Genomic DNA, 16,943 nt, shown 5'->3' with positions numbered 1-16,943 from the left:
TTGTATTCCACCATCACGAATCGAATAATACCCTTCAAATGATCTTAGTCGGGCTGGATTTTGGCAACAATATCTCCTATGTCTCTCTTCCTCCTCTTCTAGATTGGGGAAGGAAAACAAGTGAGGAGGAGGAAATCTTTTTTTTGATACAGTGGTGATGTGTTTCGGTTCTTTTGATACAAGGAGGAGAAAAAAAATCTTTCAGGCTTATGGTTTCTGAGGAAAGGAACCGGACCGGGTTGGGTTCAGTGGAAAGTGGTGATGTGGTCCGGTCCAGTTTGGTCGCTGTGGCAACTGGTGAGGCGGGGGTCAATTTTTTGGGTTTCGCTCTCCTTATCTCCTTTTGCCATCGCTGGCCTTCTCGCTCTGTCATCCATTTCCTGATCCCAACCCCTCTCACCCTCACCCCAGCACGGTTCTCTCTTCCCTCGACGAAAGAAAGGAAAGGAAAGAAGAAGAAGAGATGATGAATATTTCCAGAACACCAACTCATCTTCCTTCCTCATCTCATCTCTCGTAGTCAATCGGCCAATCCGAAACCAAAAAAAAAAAATAATAATAATAATAAAAAGAGAGAAGAAAAAAGAAGAGGAAGAAGAAGAGTTGGGGGATGGCGTGCCTGGTGCCGCAGTTCAAGTGCCCATCCATGTCCTCCGACGCCCATTTCAGATCACTCTCCCACCACCCCTCCCTTAACTGTAAGTCGCCTTCCGAACACCAAACTCTTTTTTGTTTTGTTTGGTAACTAGGCAAATATTAAAAAAACAAAAAAAATCAAAAATTTGTTGTTTCTTTGTAGCATTGTTCATGTGCGTTGTCTGGGTCCAAACAACCTGAGATTAATGCGTATTCATCTGATTAAACTTCTAAGTCTTCTTCTGCGAATAGTGGAATCCAGGCATGCTCTATCCCTCACTGGCATTTTGGAACTAGAATCGCCTCTTTTTGGACGGTTTCCTTGTGAAGAGGGAGAAAAATAAATATTTCCATCATGACCCAAACCCGCCACACATAGAGCATGATCCCATGAAGAATACCAGACCTCAAAACTGCCCTTATATCGTCTCCGATGCGATTAGCTTTTGCTAAGGTTTTGGGGGCCTTCAAAAGGCTTGTATGTCGGGTCTGGGATGTGACACTATTAGAAAGTTGTGATTTTAACAATTTTTATGTATGTTGAATTTTTGTTTCTGCAGCAAAGGCCAGAGATTCTGTTTGTTTTCGGAGTCAATGTGTTTCGACCCCAACTGCAGCTGTGATTGACATGGAGCATATACTTTCATTGGAGGCTCATTCAACCTCCTTAGCTGCTACAAGACCCCTGACATATGTAGGAGCCTTCGGTCCACCAACGAAGGTTAGAGTTGGCTTTTCTTGAAGTGTTATGCAAATGTTTAAGGGTATGTAGAAAATGGATCGTTTTTCGCAAGGTTGAATTTCAATATTTGGCTTGTTCAGTATAAATTCACTAATTTGCATGGATTAGTAAAGTCAGTAGAGTGGATGAGAAGATGAAATATGAAACATATGCTAGTGAAGGTTTGTTTCGAGAATGTTCGGTACAAAAAAATGTGTACTACCTCGCAATAATGTCCAAGTAGTTCAATGGGAATATAAATAAATAAATCTGAGAAGAATTCCAAAAAGGAAGCTTTAAGATTCCTCATGTGAAGAGTGAACATCCTCATCGATGTTCAATATGGAGAGAAGTTTTTCTCTTTCTTTATTTCTTCAATTAATAGCAGTTCTTTTTGATGGAATCTAGTACTGCAGTTCAATATCATCAGTCCCAGATCCATGTTTTAAATAAAATTTAGATTTTAAAACTCTATCTCCACAATAATAAATTAATTAGGGATCTGCAACCCTTGTTGTGAAATTTATTATCTAAAAGGATAGTAGTGAGACAGCATTATAGCTGCATTGCTTCCAGAATAAAGTTTATGCATGATTTTTTGGATAGCATTATATAACTAAGCATGTGCCTGTGCTTTCCTGTTAAACTAAAATGATCAAATAACAACATATGCAAATGACAGTGCCAAACATGATGAAGAAACATATTTTCTTTTTCTTCACTTGTCAGAAAATCAGCACAGTTTATCAATGCTCATGATTTGTTGGACCCTCTTATTCAAACTCTAATGGGGTGATTGGGTTCGGAAAACAACTGAACTTTAGCTCATTTAGGCACATACTATATAGTTGTTTATTTTTTTTTTCCCTTTTTTCCTCTTTACATTTGTCCAGACCAATATGGAAGCAACCCTAGCAACAGAAGCACTTCTCACAGGTGAAGAGGCAATTATAGCTGCAGCGGCAGCGGAGGCAGTTGCTCTTGCTAGAACAGCAGTTGAAGCTGCCAAAGATGCTGCTCTGACTATTGCAAATGATCCATCTGTAAAATTGGAGAAGTCATTGGATTTTTCATCTGAAGCTGATATCCTCCAGTTGAGAGGTCTACTGCAACTGACACTAAGCCCCATGAGGAACATCTTGCCAAAGATCCATCTCAAGATGTGGATATTTCCAATTTAATACATAATGAACTTGAACCCCAAAAAATGCATTACTCTGGAAGCATAGCTGTGAGATCTGGACGTCAAACTGAGAGAATAGCTAGAAGAGCAAGGGCAGCAGAGAGGGCTGCTTCTAGTGTCATCCCTGTCAAGTCTGGATCATCTAGCAAGAAAAAGCGCTCAGCTTTTCAGGAGATTGATTATTCAGATCCCTTGCGTTATTTGAGGGGTACAACAAGCACATCAAAGCTTCTCACAGCAGCTGAAGAGCTAGAGTTGTCAGAAGGAATTCAGGTAAGAGCTACTGCATCGATAGGTTTTAAGGACATATCTGGTATTCCTTGTTTCTTGAGGCATTTTTGATGACTAAAGAAAGGATTAGAGTACCAGCATCCCAAGCCTGGACTGGTATGTCATACTGTTAAGTGCCAGTGCAAGCCAAGTGCTGGCATGGCAGAAGATGGCACATCGTGTACTGTGCCAGTGCCAGTCTGCCACAGCATCAGCACACAGCACTAACGTTGGACTAAAATGATTTCCTTTATTATTTGTTTGCTTACGTTGAGTGCATAAGTCTATCTGTCACTAGCTTTCTAGATAGTGGTAGCAGAATTTCATTCCCATCTAGCAACAAAGATTTTGTGCATGGATATATGTAAGCAATAGATGGACCAGAATTATAGTTCCAGATTTAAAACTATTAACATGATCCTCATTCCATCAATTTGTGGTTACCGATTCTCCTTCATTTCATTTCCTAAGTCCTCCAAAACCACAGCTTCCTTCTAATTCCTTTTCCTTACTCTCAGTCAAGACTTTGTTGTTCTTCTCCTCCTAATTTGTAACCCTTTAACCTCAAATGGATACTGCCTACTCATTGGACTTGTCCAAGCTATGCAATGTGAACATGTTGATCATTATATATACATTTACTGTTGTTTGTTCTTCTGCATTCTTTGTTGCTCCTAAGCTCTTGCTGATGTTCTCATGTCTGGCTTCAGTCCTATTTAATTATGATGCACTTCCACAATATTCTCTTGTTTATTATACTCATCTTATTCTCAAATTCCCCTCTTGCTCAACATTTCAACTATCATTCCATATTAGTCTGTTCCTGGAGGACCATGTTTTATCATGTCATATTTGCCAGTCAAGCTGCATTTTGGGTCTAATTCATGTCTTCTTTGCGGGATGAATATGAACAGGACCTATTAAAGTTAGAAAGACTCCGAGAGGAGCTTGAAGAACGAAATGGTGCCCAACCAACCTTAGCTCAATGGGCAGCAGCAGCTGGAGTTGATCAAAGGACACTAAGGAAGCGCTTGAATTATGGGACCTTTTGCAAGGACAAAATGATTACAAGTAACATACGGCTTGTTATTTCTATTGCAAAAAACTATCAGGGTGCAGGAATGAACCTCCAGGATCTTGTTCAGGTGTCTGCTTTTTCTGCTTTAGAATCAGTGGAAACTTTACTGGTCTCTGTCTAGCTTCAGTATGTTGATTTTGAATATTTTTCTTTGCAGGAAGGATGCCGAGGCCTGGTAAAGGGTGCTGAAAAGTTTGATGCTTCAAAGGGGTTTAAGTTTTCAACCTATGCGCACTGGTGGATCAAACAGGCAGTTCGCAGATCTCTTTCAGAACAATCTAGGACAATTCGCTTGCCAGTAAGTTCTCCTTTGACATTATTCACATGGATTGCAGTGTTACCATTTCACATTGTTTTGAAATTGGATGAATGTAGATAGTTCATATTAAAAATTTGTAAGTTTGCTGACCGTGCACTTAAAAAAAAAAAAGTATTAATACCTTTAGGGGTGTTTGGTTGGAGGGAGTGGGTGGGAGTCTGGAATCGGAATCGGAATAGGTGACTCCCATTCCAACCGTTTGGTTGGAGGAGTCCATTCCGATTCCAAGTGGAATGGGAATGGATCAATCTATATAGAACTCAGGGGGCGTTTGGTTCGTAACCGAAACCAAAATGGGAATGAAAATGGGAATGGCTTGGAATCGGAATCGGAATAGCCAAATCTCCCGAAGCGTTTGATTCGTGACCGGAATCGGAATCGGAATTAGAATGAAAAATTGAATCCGAGTAGGGATTGAGTTCTATATAGATTGACCCATTTCCTTTCCATCCTGGAATCGGAATCGGAATGGGACTCCTCCCAACCAAACGGTTGGAATGGGAGTCACCCATTCCGATTCCGATTCCAGACCCCCATTCCCCCAACCAAACACCCCTTCAATCCCTACTCTCTCTATGGATTCAATTTTCTATTCCAATTTCGATTCCGATCACGAACCAAACGCTTTGGGGGATTTGATCATTCCGATTTCGATTCAAGCCATTCCGATTTCTATTTCCATTCTGATTTCGGTTGCGGGGTGTTTGGTTCGCAACCGAAGTCAGAATGGGAATGAAAATCGGAATGGCTTGGAATCGGAATCGGAATAGCCAAATCTCTTGAAGCGTTTGGTTCGTGATCGGAATCGGAATTGGAATAGAAAATTGAATTCATAGAGAAGGTAGGGATTGTATTCTATATAGATTGACACATTCCCATTCCACTCCGGAATCGGAATCGGAATGGGACTCCTCCCAACCAAACGGTTGGAATGGGAGTCACCCATTCCGATTCCAATTTCAGACCCCTACTCCCCCCAGCCAAACACCCCCTTAAAGTTGATTAGATAATAAAATATGAAGCTGCATTTCTGACAACTGTAGGAAGGTCTGAAAAGATGGTAAAAAGAAGTTATTTCCGTTCTTGAAGATTTGAATTCAGCTGTTTTGCATCTTGGCTGTTACCATTTGAAATGTAGATGAAATAATTGTCGTTCTCCTTCCACTCTTCTGATTAAATCCCCATCATTTTGTCTTCCCAAAATGAGTAAAGGACATGCCTCCTTCATAGAGGGGCAGAGGCATATCTTTCATTTTATTGGCTATATCTTCCTTGTTTTTTTTTTTTTTAAAAAAAAAGAAAAGTCATGAAGAAGGGATTTTTGTTCCAGCTGCTTGTGTTTTATTGGTGGCAAAGTGTTATCAAGAGCTGTCTTAGGATTTCTTTCAGAAACGTAGTTGGAAAACTCCAGGGTTTTTACATTCAGCATCTAATTTTATATGCTAACAGGAAGTAGACTTTTGAAATTAGTAGACATATTATACTGAGACCTCTAAAGCACTTGGGAATGTACAAACATAGTATTTTTAGGGCCGTGGTTCTCTTTGTTGGTCAGATATACCATTGTTGAAACTTGCTGAGAAAAGCTTTTTCGATTGGAGTGGCATTGCTGTTATGAGAAGGATATTTATACCTGTATGCGTCATCATTAAAGTAACTTGAGGATTGTTGAGATTCTTGCATGATGCTTGAATATAGATGGCTACTTTTGTGGAGCATTAAGTGCAGAACTATAAAGACATTGCATCCTATTGGCCTTAGAATGCGAAATACGTAAGGATGTAGGGGACTTAAGACTGCCATCTCTACTTTTTGTCATGTTTCAGCATGTACGTATTTGTGGGCCCACATGGAGTTGACAGTACACCATGAGATGTAACAACTGAAAGGTAGAAGATAGGTTTTCTTTTACATGCCAATGTTAAATAGGCTCCGGAATGGAATATCTGTTTCTTATCAGAGTTTCATCATATAAGTCCCCCCCCCCCCACCTCCAATAATAAACTCTTTCTCTCTCTCTCTCTCTCTCATGTAATTAGAATTTGATTCTGATTGAACTCTTAGATTATAGGGCCCTTCCAGGATTGCAGGTGATTTAAGAAGATGCTGGAGAAATTATGATAATCTGAACCAAGCTGTTGCAAATCATTGTGAATTTTGTTTGTGTGCATGTGAGGGCAGACTGTAAGACGCACACGGGCATGCGAATGCATGTGCAAGCAAAATTATGTGCTTGTGCGTGCCCCACACACACACACACACACACACACACACAGAGAGAGAGAGAGAGAGAGAGAGAGAGAGCAAAGTTCCCATTTCTGCTCATACTGAGATGAGCAAAATTTGCTAAGTTCAAATTATTTGAGTCTGTAAAATTGGAGATTGAATTGTATGCTAAAATTTGAATTTATTTTCCCTCGATCCTCTTTAAACTGGATGACAAGTTGTAGGTTATACCATTATAAAGTTGACTGTTAATTGGTTCTGCTTCAGTTACAACTTTATCTATTCTTTTTTCATCTCTTAATATTGTGGGTTGAACAGTTCCATATGGTTGAAGCAACTTATCGAGTACGACAGGCTGAAAAGCAGCTTTACAATGAGAATGGAAGGCATCCTGATTATGAAGAAATTGCGGAGGCAACAGGGCTGTCGATGAAGAGGCTTAATGCAGTTATGCTAATCCCTAAAGCCCCAAGATCTTTAGACCAAAAGATTGGTATCAACCAAAGCCTAAAGCCTTCGGTCTGTCCGTCATCCTCTTTCTTATCCTCTTGTATACTTTTGAAGATCAATCTCTCCTTTCGATCTTCTGTCCTTGGTTTTGACTGATCTGTCTTGCTTGCTTTTCAGGAAGTTATAGCAGATCCCAAGGCTGAAACATCAGAAGAAATTCTCATAAAGCAATTTATGAAGCAGGATCTGAATAAGGTACTGAATAGTCTAAATCCAAGGGAAAAGCAAGTGATCAGATGGAGGTTTGGACTGGAGGATGGGATGACAAAAACACTGCAAGAGATTGGAGAGTTGATGGGTGTGAGCAGAGAAAGGATTCGGCAGATCGAATCCAATGCCTTTAGAAAATTGAAGAGCAAGAAGAGAACAAAGAATCTGCAGCAATATGTAAACTCATAAGGTTTCATTCAGCCCCCAAATTCTCAGCTGCCTAGTTCTTTTCTTTTCAGCTAGCCATTGAAATATACATATTCCATTCCACCAAATTTTGTATGTACAATACTTCAAAGATTTTGATCATGTACAATCTGTTGTGCAGAGAACTGTAATTCTTTTCAGAATTTTCAACAGTTAATAATGATTCACCGATTTCAAAGGTCAAAAGTACCTTTTGACTTCGTTCTGTTTTGAGTCATGATCCTGTTAAGTAGATTTAATTGCTGAAAAGCTCTATCAACTTTTATGGCTACCAGAAGCAATACAACAGTTCTTTCACAAAAAACTAGTCTACCAGCATTTTCAGTGCCATGATTTCTGATATCAGATTATCTTTATACTAATTTTATTCATGCATAATAATATCAAATTATGATTATAGTTCTGCATGCATTCTCCTAAAATGCATTGCATGCTGGTGGATTGTACTCATACGCAATTTCCTCACAATGAAAAAGGTCGAAGCATCTGATTATTTGTCTCCTCTGGGTGGCTGCGACTCGATCTTATTAGTCACAGGAAAAGAAGAAAATGAACCTTTTGTTCTTTGGCTCATTGATGCTCACTGTATGTCTTTGGTCAAGGCAGGCAATCTGTAGAGAATGCAAGATCGGCATGGTGGCTTCCTCTTCCTTACCTGCTCTGCAGGTGGTGCAACGCCAGGTATGCGACGAGTCGGTACCCTAAGAGCATGATTGCCATGATGCACACGTCCACCCACATGTTGTTCAGCCCCACCGACTTGATCGCAGGGAACTCCACCACAGGGCACATGACTCCCGGCGAGCACTCGTAGTAGTCGTTCTCACTGAACTGGATGCCGAGCAGGAGCTTGTAGCAGTAGAAGCTGTAACTCAAGTACTTGAGCCAGACGATGAAGGGGGGTATGTGCTGGACGTAGTAACCGCCAGCAATGAGGAAGACCAAGGTGGTGACAGAGGCGAGGGTGGTGGCCTGCTTGACATCCATGAGGAGTGCACCCATGGCCAGGCCGAGGCTCTGGGAGACGAGGACGCTGAAGAGGACAACCAGAAGGGAGAGGATGAAGGCTGCGGCCTGTGGATTGAGGCCACCCATCCAGTATATGATGAGGACAAAGGCAGTGGGGAGGGCCAGCTCCATGGGAAGGTCGCCGGCGGTTCGAGCCAAGAAGTAGGAGGATAGGCGGTACATGCCGGAGGACCGCTCCTTGATCAGCATGGGCCGTTCTTGAGGGAAGGTGAACACAGCGTTGTAGAGGGGGTAGAAGCCCCAGAACACGGTAAAGAAGAAGAGTAGTGCTGTCTGCCAGACAAATGCATGCAATGCAATGCAGTGAACGGTCAAGATAAAATCTGAATTCCAAGAAAGAATTCACTGCTCTTCAAAGCCATATGATAACTATACAAAGAGGTGAAGATGGTGCGGTTTAATTACCTTGTCCTGGATATGGGATGGTGGTGTTTTCCACCAAAGGAGACCTCCAAGGGTGGCCACACTCAGGACCTGGAAGATCCTAAGTTTGTTGAAGGCTTCATACCTCCTCTCTTTGAGCCCCCTTCTCATCAGCACCCAGAACTGCTCCCACCAGCTTGTGCACCATTGCTCCCTCTTTGCTGCAATGCATCAGCCATCCCCACCATACAATTAAGCAAACAAATAATAACAAATAATAGCGCTGCTTCAAATGAGCTAACTAGCAAAGATGCAGGAGTTTTGATTTGGAAAGCTCACCAGCACTGGCTGCATCTCTGGTGTAGCCGTAGTTGGCAGGATCTATACTACAGAGCTCGGCTTTTAGTCGGGCGGCGATGTTGCGGTCGTAGGCGGAGGTGAGCTCCTCCCTCACCGCCTTCTGCTCCCGCTCTGTGCTGCCGGGGGCCTCTCCATGCTCGGCTGCGTGTGGGGAATCCGGTTTTATCCCTGCACCATGTTTCACCACTTAGACTATAAAAGAGAAGTTCCCTGAACCCATGAAATGCTGGTCTGGCAACTTATTATTTCAATGTTCTCTGATGTATCACAATAATTTTAATAAATTAAATTTTTTTTTTTTTTTCAAATTTTAGGTAACTAAAAATTTTCCATGTGCATGAAACGAGGCCCCACGTTTGTTTTACTAGAAGATATTTGAAAGGGCAATCTGCCAGCAGTGGGGTAAACGGAAGCGACATGTATCATTATTAGGTCGGCAAGGTCATCATTTTGATGTCGTGCATTAATTTCTAGTCTAGCTGCAAGGATTCGTATCCAATTCCAGCTTTGTGTCTAAAGCAACGTCATACCGAGAATTCCCCCTGCCCCTTTTTTTTTTTTTTTTTTTTTTTTTTGTGCGGGGAACAGTTCGAGCATTTGTTCTGGTCCATCTTAGGCGTGGCTACTCAGGTGCCCTACTCTCCTATCCTGACTTGGGAGTAAATTATAAATTTATAGAACTGAGGAAGGCAATATATAATAATCATTTTTCTAAACAATGTCAGGAAAGATGTTATCACTTTCATTTGGAAGGAGAATATCTGCTAAGATCATACTAATCTTGCAATGATAACATTTAAGAGATATCGTCACCTTATTGATAGAATTTTTTTTTTTTTTTTTGGCCCTATCTGCCAAAAATCTTTAATCAGATCTTGGCATGCGGGAAGCAGCTCATGGAGTTCATTATCTCCAAAAGCTGGAACTTGTGCATTGGTGAAAATTACTCATCCGAAAGGGACGAACAATTGAATTAAACAAGCACTTATATGTCCTGTCATGTTCAACTATTCACTCTCCACTAATCTCTACTCGCAGTGGCTGTTGATACCACCTGGAAATAGAAACTGGATAGAATCTGGAACTCGAGTTCAAAGCTAGTGCATTCTGACCAGCCCACCAACCAACTTGCTGCTAAGAACCCAACATGAACTAATCCACTCCCACTAGCCACCTTATAAACCAAGCTAAAACCAATGATGCTGTTCTACTGATGGTGGTGGAAGTGCACGTAGGGCCCATGATAAAGTAGGGCCTGTGGACCTGATCCCTGTCAACACCCCAAGTGGGCTTCTCGTGGTCCTGCCGTGGGCCACGCCGGAAAGCAACCAAGAAAGCACGCGCCCCACGAGCGCGCGCGCGTGCCAGACCCCGCCGGACCGACGGCGACGGTGGTGGTAAAAAGTAACGGGTGGAAGGGGGAACGTAACGTACCGTTTGCGAGGTCGAGGAGGAGGTCGGCGGGGTTGAGGGTGAGGGGCGATGAGAAGCCGATGGAGGCGAAGTAGTCGAGTGCCGCCGTGGCCCGGCCGTAGTAGATTGGGCTCCCCTCCGCCGACAGCACCACCACCTTGTCGAACATGTGGTACAGCCGGCTCGAGGGCTGGTGTATCGTCGTCACCACCGTCCTGCCCCTCTCCGTCGCCAGCCGCTTCAGCGTGGTCACGATCCTGGCCGCCGTCGTCGAGTCCAGACCCGACGTCGGCTCGTCGAGCAACAGCAGACTGGGGTTGATGAGCATCTCCTGGCCGATGCTGACACGCCGGCGCTCCCCGCCGGAGATGCCGCGGACGAGGCGCCCGCCGATCATGGTGTCGGCCACCCGGGTGAGGCCTAGCTCGGCCATGACCTGGTGGGCCTGGCGGACCTTCTCGGCCCGGTCCAGGGATCGGGGGAGGCGGAGCAGCGCCGTGAAGACAAGCGTCTCGGCCACGGTGAGATGCGGGTAGAGCACGTCGTCTTGTGCAACGAAGCCGGTGCGACGCTTCATGGGGCCGGAGAAGGGGAGGCCGTTGTAGGTGATCTTGCCGGAGAGCTTACCGGCGAGGCAGCGACCACCGAGGGCGGTGAGGAGGGTGGTCTTGCCGCTGCCAGAGGGGCCCAGCATGGCCAACATCTCCCCCGGGCACACTACCCCCGTGATACCCTTCAGTATCGTCTTCTCCGCCTGGCCACCACCTCCTCCTCTGCCGCAGCAGCACAGTCCTGGGCCTTTGCTGCCGTGGTGGCTCACCTTGACCTTGTACTCCACCTCCTCAAACTGGAGATGATCATCAATACCAATGTAAACGTTATCGATATTTGAATCTGGATGCCTCATCATGGATTTTTCATAGTTGAAATATACATAATGGATTCAAAATTCAATTCTATATATGTATGCGTGACAACTAAAACATACTCATGCATGCATGCATACGTACGAACTCTTACCTTAAGAAGGACAGGGAACACGGCAGTGGCAAGCAGGGTGCAACAAGGATAGGAATGAGGAGTTGGATATGCAACTACGGTCGGGTTGGCCGCAGGGCCATTTGGGTGGCCTCCCCGGGACTCGGGCTCGTGGGGTGGCATGGCTTATTAATTCTGGTGGCCCGCGATACAGCAGTGTTGGATGAGAAAGAGGAAGAGGAGCTGTTTCTTATAGTGTTGTTGATGATGGTGTGGTTTGGATCTGGAGTTATAGCTGAGAAGAAGCACATACACGGGTCTCTTATATATAACATGGGAGAGAGAGAGGGAGGAGGGTGGGGTGGGTGGACCTACCAGTTTGCATTTTTTTTTTTTTTTTTGGGTAAGAACCTACCAGTTTGCTTTGTTGCGCTCACTTTCACAAGGAGTAGGGCAAGCAAGCTTAGTTAACACTTGTTGTGTATGGATGGAAGATGATGAAGTAAAACACATTAGCGTTGTTTGGGAGTTGGGTTGGTGTGGATCTGCGTGTACTTTAGATAATGAATTGGAATGAGTGAATGAGCACAGAGCCACCTGGACCGCACGCTATGATGTGAGGCCTCTGCAAGGATGGCCCATGCTTGAAGATATTAACTGGTCTCTAAAATGCCATGGAATAAAACGCATCAATTTTAGAGTGAAATGGTTAATAAGCACACAAAAGTCATAATCACCAGTACCTTTTTCCAACTGTTACGGGGATATTAACTTAAGTGACAATCTCCCTCAACCAAATTCCAATACCTTTAGTCTTGAATCATTCTAAGGTTCAAAAGAGATAATAGATTATCATATTCTGTAACAAAAATATACTGAAATCTAGTTCTGTTATATCCACAACTTTATTTAAGGGCTCATTCTGTTATATTATCAACATACAGAATAAGTTCTGATAATTTTTGTTTGTTCTCTTAACTGATTATAGCATGTCGCATAACTATTTTCCCCTCAGCATAACCATTTATACTCTTTTAGCTTCCGTTTATGGCTTAAGAATGTTTTGGTGTTCTTATATTATTATATTAACAGAAATTATATCTATATCATTTTTCCATTTTTAAGAAATTTGTTGGAGTGCCACATCAAGGTTTGTCTTTCCAGGAGTAAAGGCTTACCAACCACTGGCAAATCCTTGCTGAGATGTAGATGGATTATAATTTAGACAAAACTGCCGAACAATTTAAGCTACACTTCTGCTATACCTTTCAAATATACTGATAATCTGGGTCTTAAACATGGAGGAATAAGGAACCAAATGAGGGAAACTTGAGTGGAATAGGTGGCCGCTGCAATCATTTCTCTAGTGTAGCGTGTCTCACAACAAATACACGCACACGCATACATGTGTGCGTGTACGTGTGTGTGTTATATATATGTATATATACATGTATATACATACTAGGCAATTAATTTTCTTTTATGTATATACCTGCTACGATACCCTCTAACAAATGAGAAATATAAGAGATAGAGAGAAAAACTCATATAACGTGTACACACACTTAATACCAGGCAATTCAAAGAACCCATGTGATCAGCTACTAGAACCCGGAAGCAACTAAGTTTCTTTTATGTGCAATTTATGTTATTGCATTATAAATCTACATCGCTTCAATCATTTCAGCTTATTAGGTGAAAGTTTCCTTTTAGTTTCGCCTACCAACCAAGTGATCACCCCATGTTGCATGGAGGGTGTCAATGATTTTTAAAAGTGAAAAATTATGTTTTACCAAAAAAAAGTGATAAATTATGAGCACTAGATAATCTAATATCTAGAAGGTTGCGTAAGATCCACATGGCAGAGAATGTAATCTCAAAAGGCTCTTTTGTTGGAAAGACTATGGAACATGCATCTGAATGGAAAGAGGAGATGCCATGCATGTGGTGCAAATAAAACTAGTTATAAGACTTTGCATAGCCGAAAGGGGCTCAATTCAGTGGAGGAAAGGGAGGGCTTACATTCAACATATCTTTTCTTGGATTTTGTAGAAAGAAGCACATGCTAACCACTCAGAGAAGCATAAACAGTAGTCCATCATCATCTCAAAAGGTAACACTCAGGAGTATCTTTGTACCAAGAACCTAATGTATGTGCTCTTACGTTGGTATAGAATTGTTCCTTTCCTTTGCATGAGAAAGAAAAACACATTTTGTGGAAAAAGGGGATTGGAAAGAATAAAGGCATAGCAAATCTTCAAAAAAACACATTATCCTTTGTCTTCTCCGGTCAATTGATCATTGTCAAGTGTGTAATATAAACATCTAGGAGTGGTTCAGCATCAGAATAGCCTTTTCCGTTGAAAAATGAAAAAAAAAAAAGAGAAAAAAATCTTCATGAGATATGTTGCTACATAGTAACTTGTCCTTGAATATGAGATTATAGGTTGTTAGCAAGATCTTATATTTGGATTTAGAAATGATTACAAGCATGAATAGACTCTATCATGGATTCATTTACTGGCAGTCACAATATAAAAATCCCATTCACATTGGAGCATAGGGCCACTATGTAGGACTGTCTTGGAATCTTGTGGTTTTGGAACAATAATTATGCACGTACACAATGCTTACAAACTCGAAAATTCCCACCCACTTGGTTGAGCCTTCTGAGTGCCTATGATGCTGCAGGAGGTCTATCGGCTAGTGTAGCCCAATATTTTAGAGATCTATCCAAATCCTAACCAAAATACCAGCCTAGCTATATATGTGTCTATTGGTCTATAGAGAGCAAAAATGATCCATGAAGATATTTTCTTTTTCTTTCGTAGAATTTAAGATGATGGTATTTGGTTGATATGAGTCATACTTAAATCGGTGCTCCATCCACAAATCTAGCAGAAAATTCAGTCCAAATTTATTATTGAATTATCCATACAAATCTTAATTATATTCCTGACTGTGAGAAACCTAATAGAGCTAACAAGTTAAACAATACAAATAAAAAACTCCCCATCTCTTTTTTCACATAAATTAAAGGACAAATGCTGAATGATTTATTTCTTGGACAGTGGCCATGTTAGAGAGTGTTGATTCTTGTTTTCAACTATGAATAGCTAATTATGTGAACTGAAAAAGATAATAGCATACCTATGACAGGTCAAGTGGAGGCACAAAATTTTGTTGACTCGACCGTGCGATGTGTTAACGAGTTAAAGCCAGCATCCCATAGTGGAAGACATGGAAAGGGAGGTGGGAAGCAGGAGATCAAACTTTTTGTTCTTCCTTTTCTATTTTCTTTGTCCATTTAGCTCAGTTGACATGACAACACATGGCAGGCATGAGGGTGCAACACGCCATTGTTTATTATTTACACTGTATGTACTCACGTAGCCGATCATAATCATTTATTTGTATAACAATACATCGAAATACTTATTTGATGAATAAGGTCCATAAAAACTAACGGCCATGATGCACCGACTGTAAATAATAATATTTTTTTTAATCATCGAGATTTGATCTATGAAATTTGTAGAATCTGCAATGCCTTGACCACCGCCACGTGATGCACGTGTGGATATGACTTCTCGTGCAAGGGCTACCCTTCACCCTTGCTTTTATGCTCCCCCGTGATATTAGTCGGGGGAGCTGCCCCAAAATCATTAGTAGGAGCAGTCCGACGTGGAGGGTCCCACAGTCCCGGGCCTACCACTTTGCCTCGTTCTCCCTTTCGATTCGCTTGTTTGCCTTTTGGCATGGCCGACTCCTACATTTTATCCTCACTTCCCGAAATGGTGTTTTAACTTTCGAAGGCCGGGAATTCATCAGTACTGTAGTTAATCCTAACCGTTAAATTAAAGATTTGCTTGATGAAAATTAGTAAGCATCCGGCTGCATCATTTATGGCAACCCCATCTTTGCCAATCCCATCATTCTTTGGCGGCATCACCAGAGCTTAATAGTTAGAATGATTCTATCATATGTATCTTACATTATCTAATAATAAACCAGCATATATCATCTATTAATGAAAAATTTTTATTATTATCCAAATTTGATCGGAAGTTTTAAATGAAAAACCTTCCAAATTAGACAACTTTTATTTTTTTTAGAATGAGAAAAAAAAATTTTTTTTGTATGGTGTGCTCACTTGTTATTGAATGGTGCAAAGTACACGATATCACGAATAAAATTCCGATAGTTCGGACTGACTATGAAAGGTATTATGGTTAGCCGTCATTGTCTACCACGTACATATATTGGGACATCATAAAAAAAGAGACGGTTATGTGATGTTTATCTAAATTGTTCAAATACTTCTAGGAGTTATCTATTCATCTTTTCTTAGTATTTTAACGCATGCAGTAATTGATTTTTTGATGGATTTTTTCGAAGCATGTCCTACCATAATTTATTTCATGATCAGTTCGGTTATAAAAATTTTATCTCGATATCACACACATCACGTCCTCATCATAACTATGGGCGGTGAGGAAGGTGGCCTCGCTGTGCCGTCGGATGGGCCCAACATAGCCAGCATCTCCGCCGGCCGGCGGGTGCACACCACCCTCATGGTACCTTTCATATCATTTCCTCCTCCCACCAGAAAGCATGAAAAATCGATCAGGCCACCACCATCAATCTCCTCTGCCGCCACCGCGCCAGCAGCGGAAGCACAATTGGGCCCTTGCTGCCATGGTGGCCAACTTTCACCTGTACCACCACCTCCTCAAACTGATGATCACGATCATCAGTAGCAAATAAACGTGAACAAATTTTTGAATCTGGATGCTTCGTCATGGATTTTTCGTAGTTGAAATATCTACCACAGATTCAAAATTTCAAATCTATATATGTATGCGTGGCTACTGCAATATACAAGTGCATGCATGCAGAGGTATTCTTACCTTCAGGACGACGGGAAACACCGGGGTGGCATGCGGGAGGCGACGAGGGGTTGGATATGCAACGACGTCGAGGGTCGAGTTGACCGCAGGCTCATTTGGGTGGCCTCCACCGACTCGGGCTCGTGGGTTATTGGCATGGCTTGTTGATTCGTTTGCCCCGGTGTTCTTATGGTGGTGGATGAGAAAGAGGAAGAGGAGGTGTTCTTAATTATGGTGCTGATGATGGTGGTGGCTTGGAGGAGGAGTTGTACTTGAGAAGAAGCACATACTCTGGTCTCTTATATATATACATGGGGGAGAGAGAGAGAGAGGTGGGGGACCTAACAATTTGCTTTGTTGCACTCGCTTTCACAACGAGGAGGGCAACCAAGCTTAGTGAACACTACTTGTTGTGTATGGACGGTAGATGATGAAGTAAGATACATGTGTTGTTTAGGAGTTGGGTTGGTGTGGGTCTGCGTGTTCGTTGAGTTAATGACTTGGAATGAGTGTATGAGCACAGAGGCCCTTGCTATGATGTGAGGCCTATG

General features: G+C 42.2%; 2 protein-coding genes across 3 annotated transcripts; one reads left to right on the top strand and one right to left on the bottom strand.

Moving 5' to 3' along the window:
• The first annotated feature begins 363 nt into the window (after positions 1-363).
• Positions 364-7,546, top strand: LOC105061127 (RNA polymerase sigma factor sigB). The gene is given in 8 exon segments (XM_010945089.3): positions 364-698; positions 1,197-1,357; positions 2,251-2,452; positions 2,455-2,813; positions 3,725-3,955; positions 4,046-4,186; positions 6,752-6,952; positions 7,061-7,546. Coding segments are annotated over 8 exon segments (1,665 nt in total). The 5' UTR covers positions 364-610; the 3' UTR covers positions 7,343-7,546.
• Positions 7,547-7,707: 161 nt separating this feature from the next.
• LOC105061126 (ABC transporter G family member 14) lies at positions 7,708-16,652 on the bottom strand. 2 transcript variants are annotated; one of them, XM_010945088.3, is made up of 5 exons: positions 16,414-16,652; positions 10,547-11,372; positions 9,092-9,280; positions 8,795-8,973; positions 7,708-8,662 (listed from the first exon to the last, which is right to left on the bottom strand). In XM_010945088.3, the coding sequence occupies exons 2-5, from the start codon at positions 11,226-11,228 to the stop codon at positions 8,012-8,014; spliced, it is 1,701 nt and encodes a 566-aa protein (XP_010943390.2). In that variant the 5' UTR covers positions 11,229-11,372; positions 16,414-16,652; the 3' UTR covers positions 7,708-8,011. The 2 variants fall into 2 exon arrangements, with proteins under 2 accessions (XP_010943390.2, XP_010943389.2); XM_010945087.4 differs by lacking the exon at positions 16,414-16,652 and adding an exon at positions 11,546-11,840.
• Positions 16,653-16,943: the final 291 nt, after the last annotated feature.

This window comes from Elaeis guineensis, chromosome 11 (genome assembly GCF_000442705.2).
Source record: "Elaeis guineensis isolate ETL-2024a chromosome 11, EG11, whole genome shotgun sequence".
Classification (NCBI taxonomy): domain Eukaryota; kingdom Viridiplantae; phylum Streptophyta; class Magnoliopsida; order Arecales; family Arecaceae; genus Elaeis; species Elaeis guineensis.
This window is presented reverse-complemented; position numbering and strand designations above follow the sequence as displayed.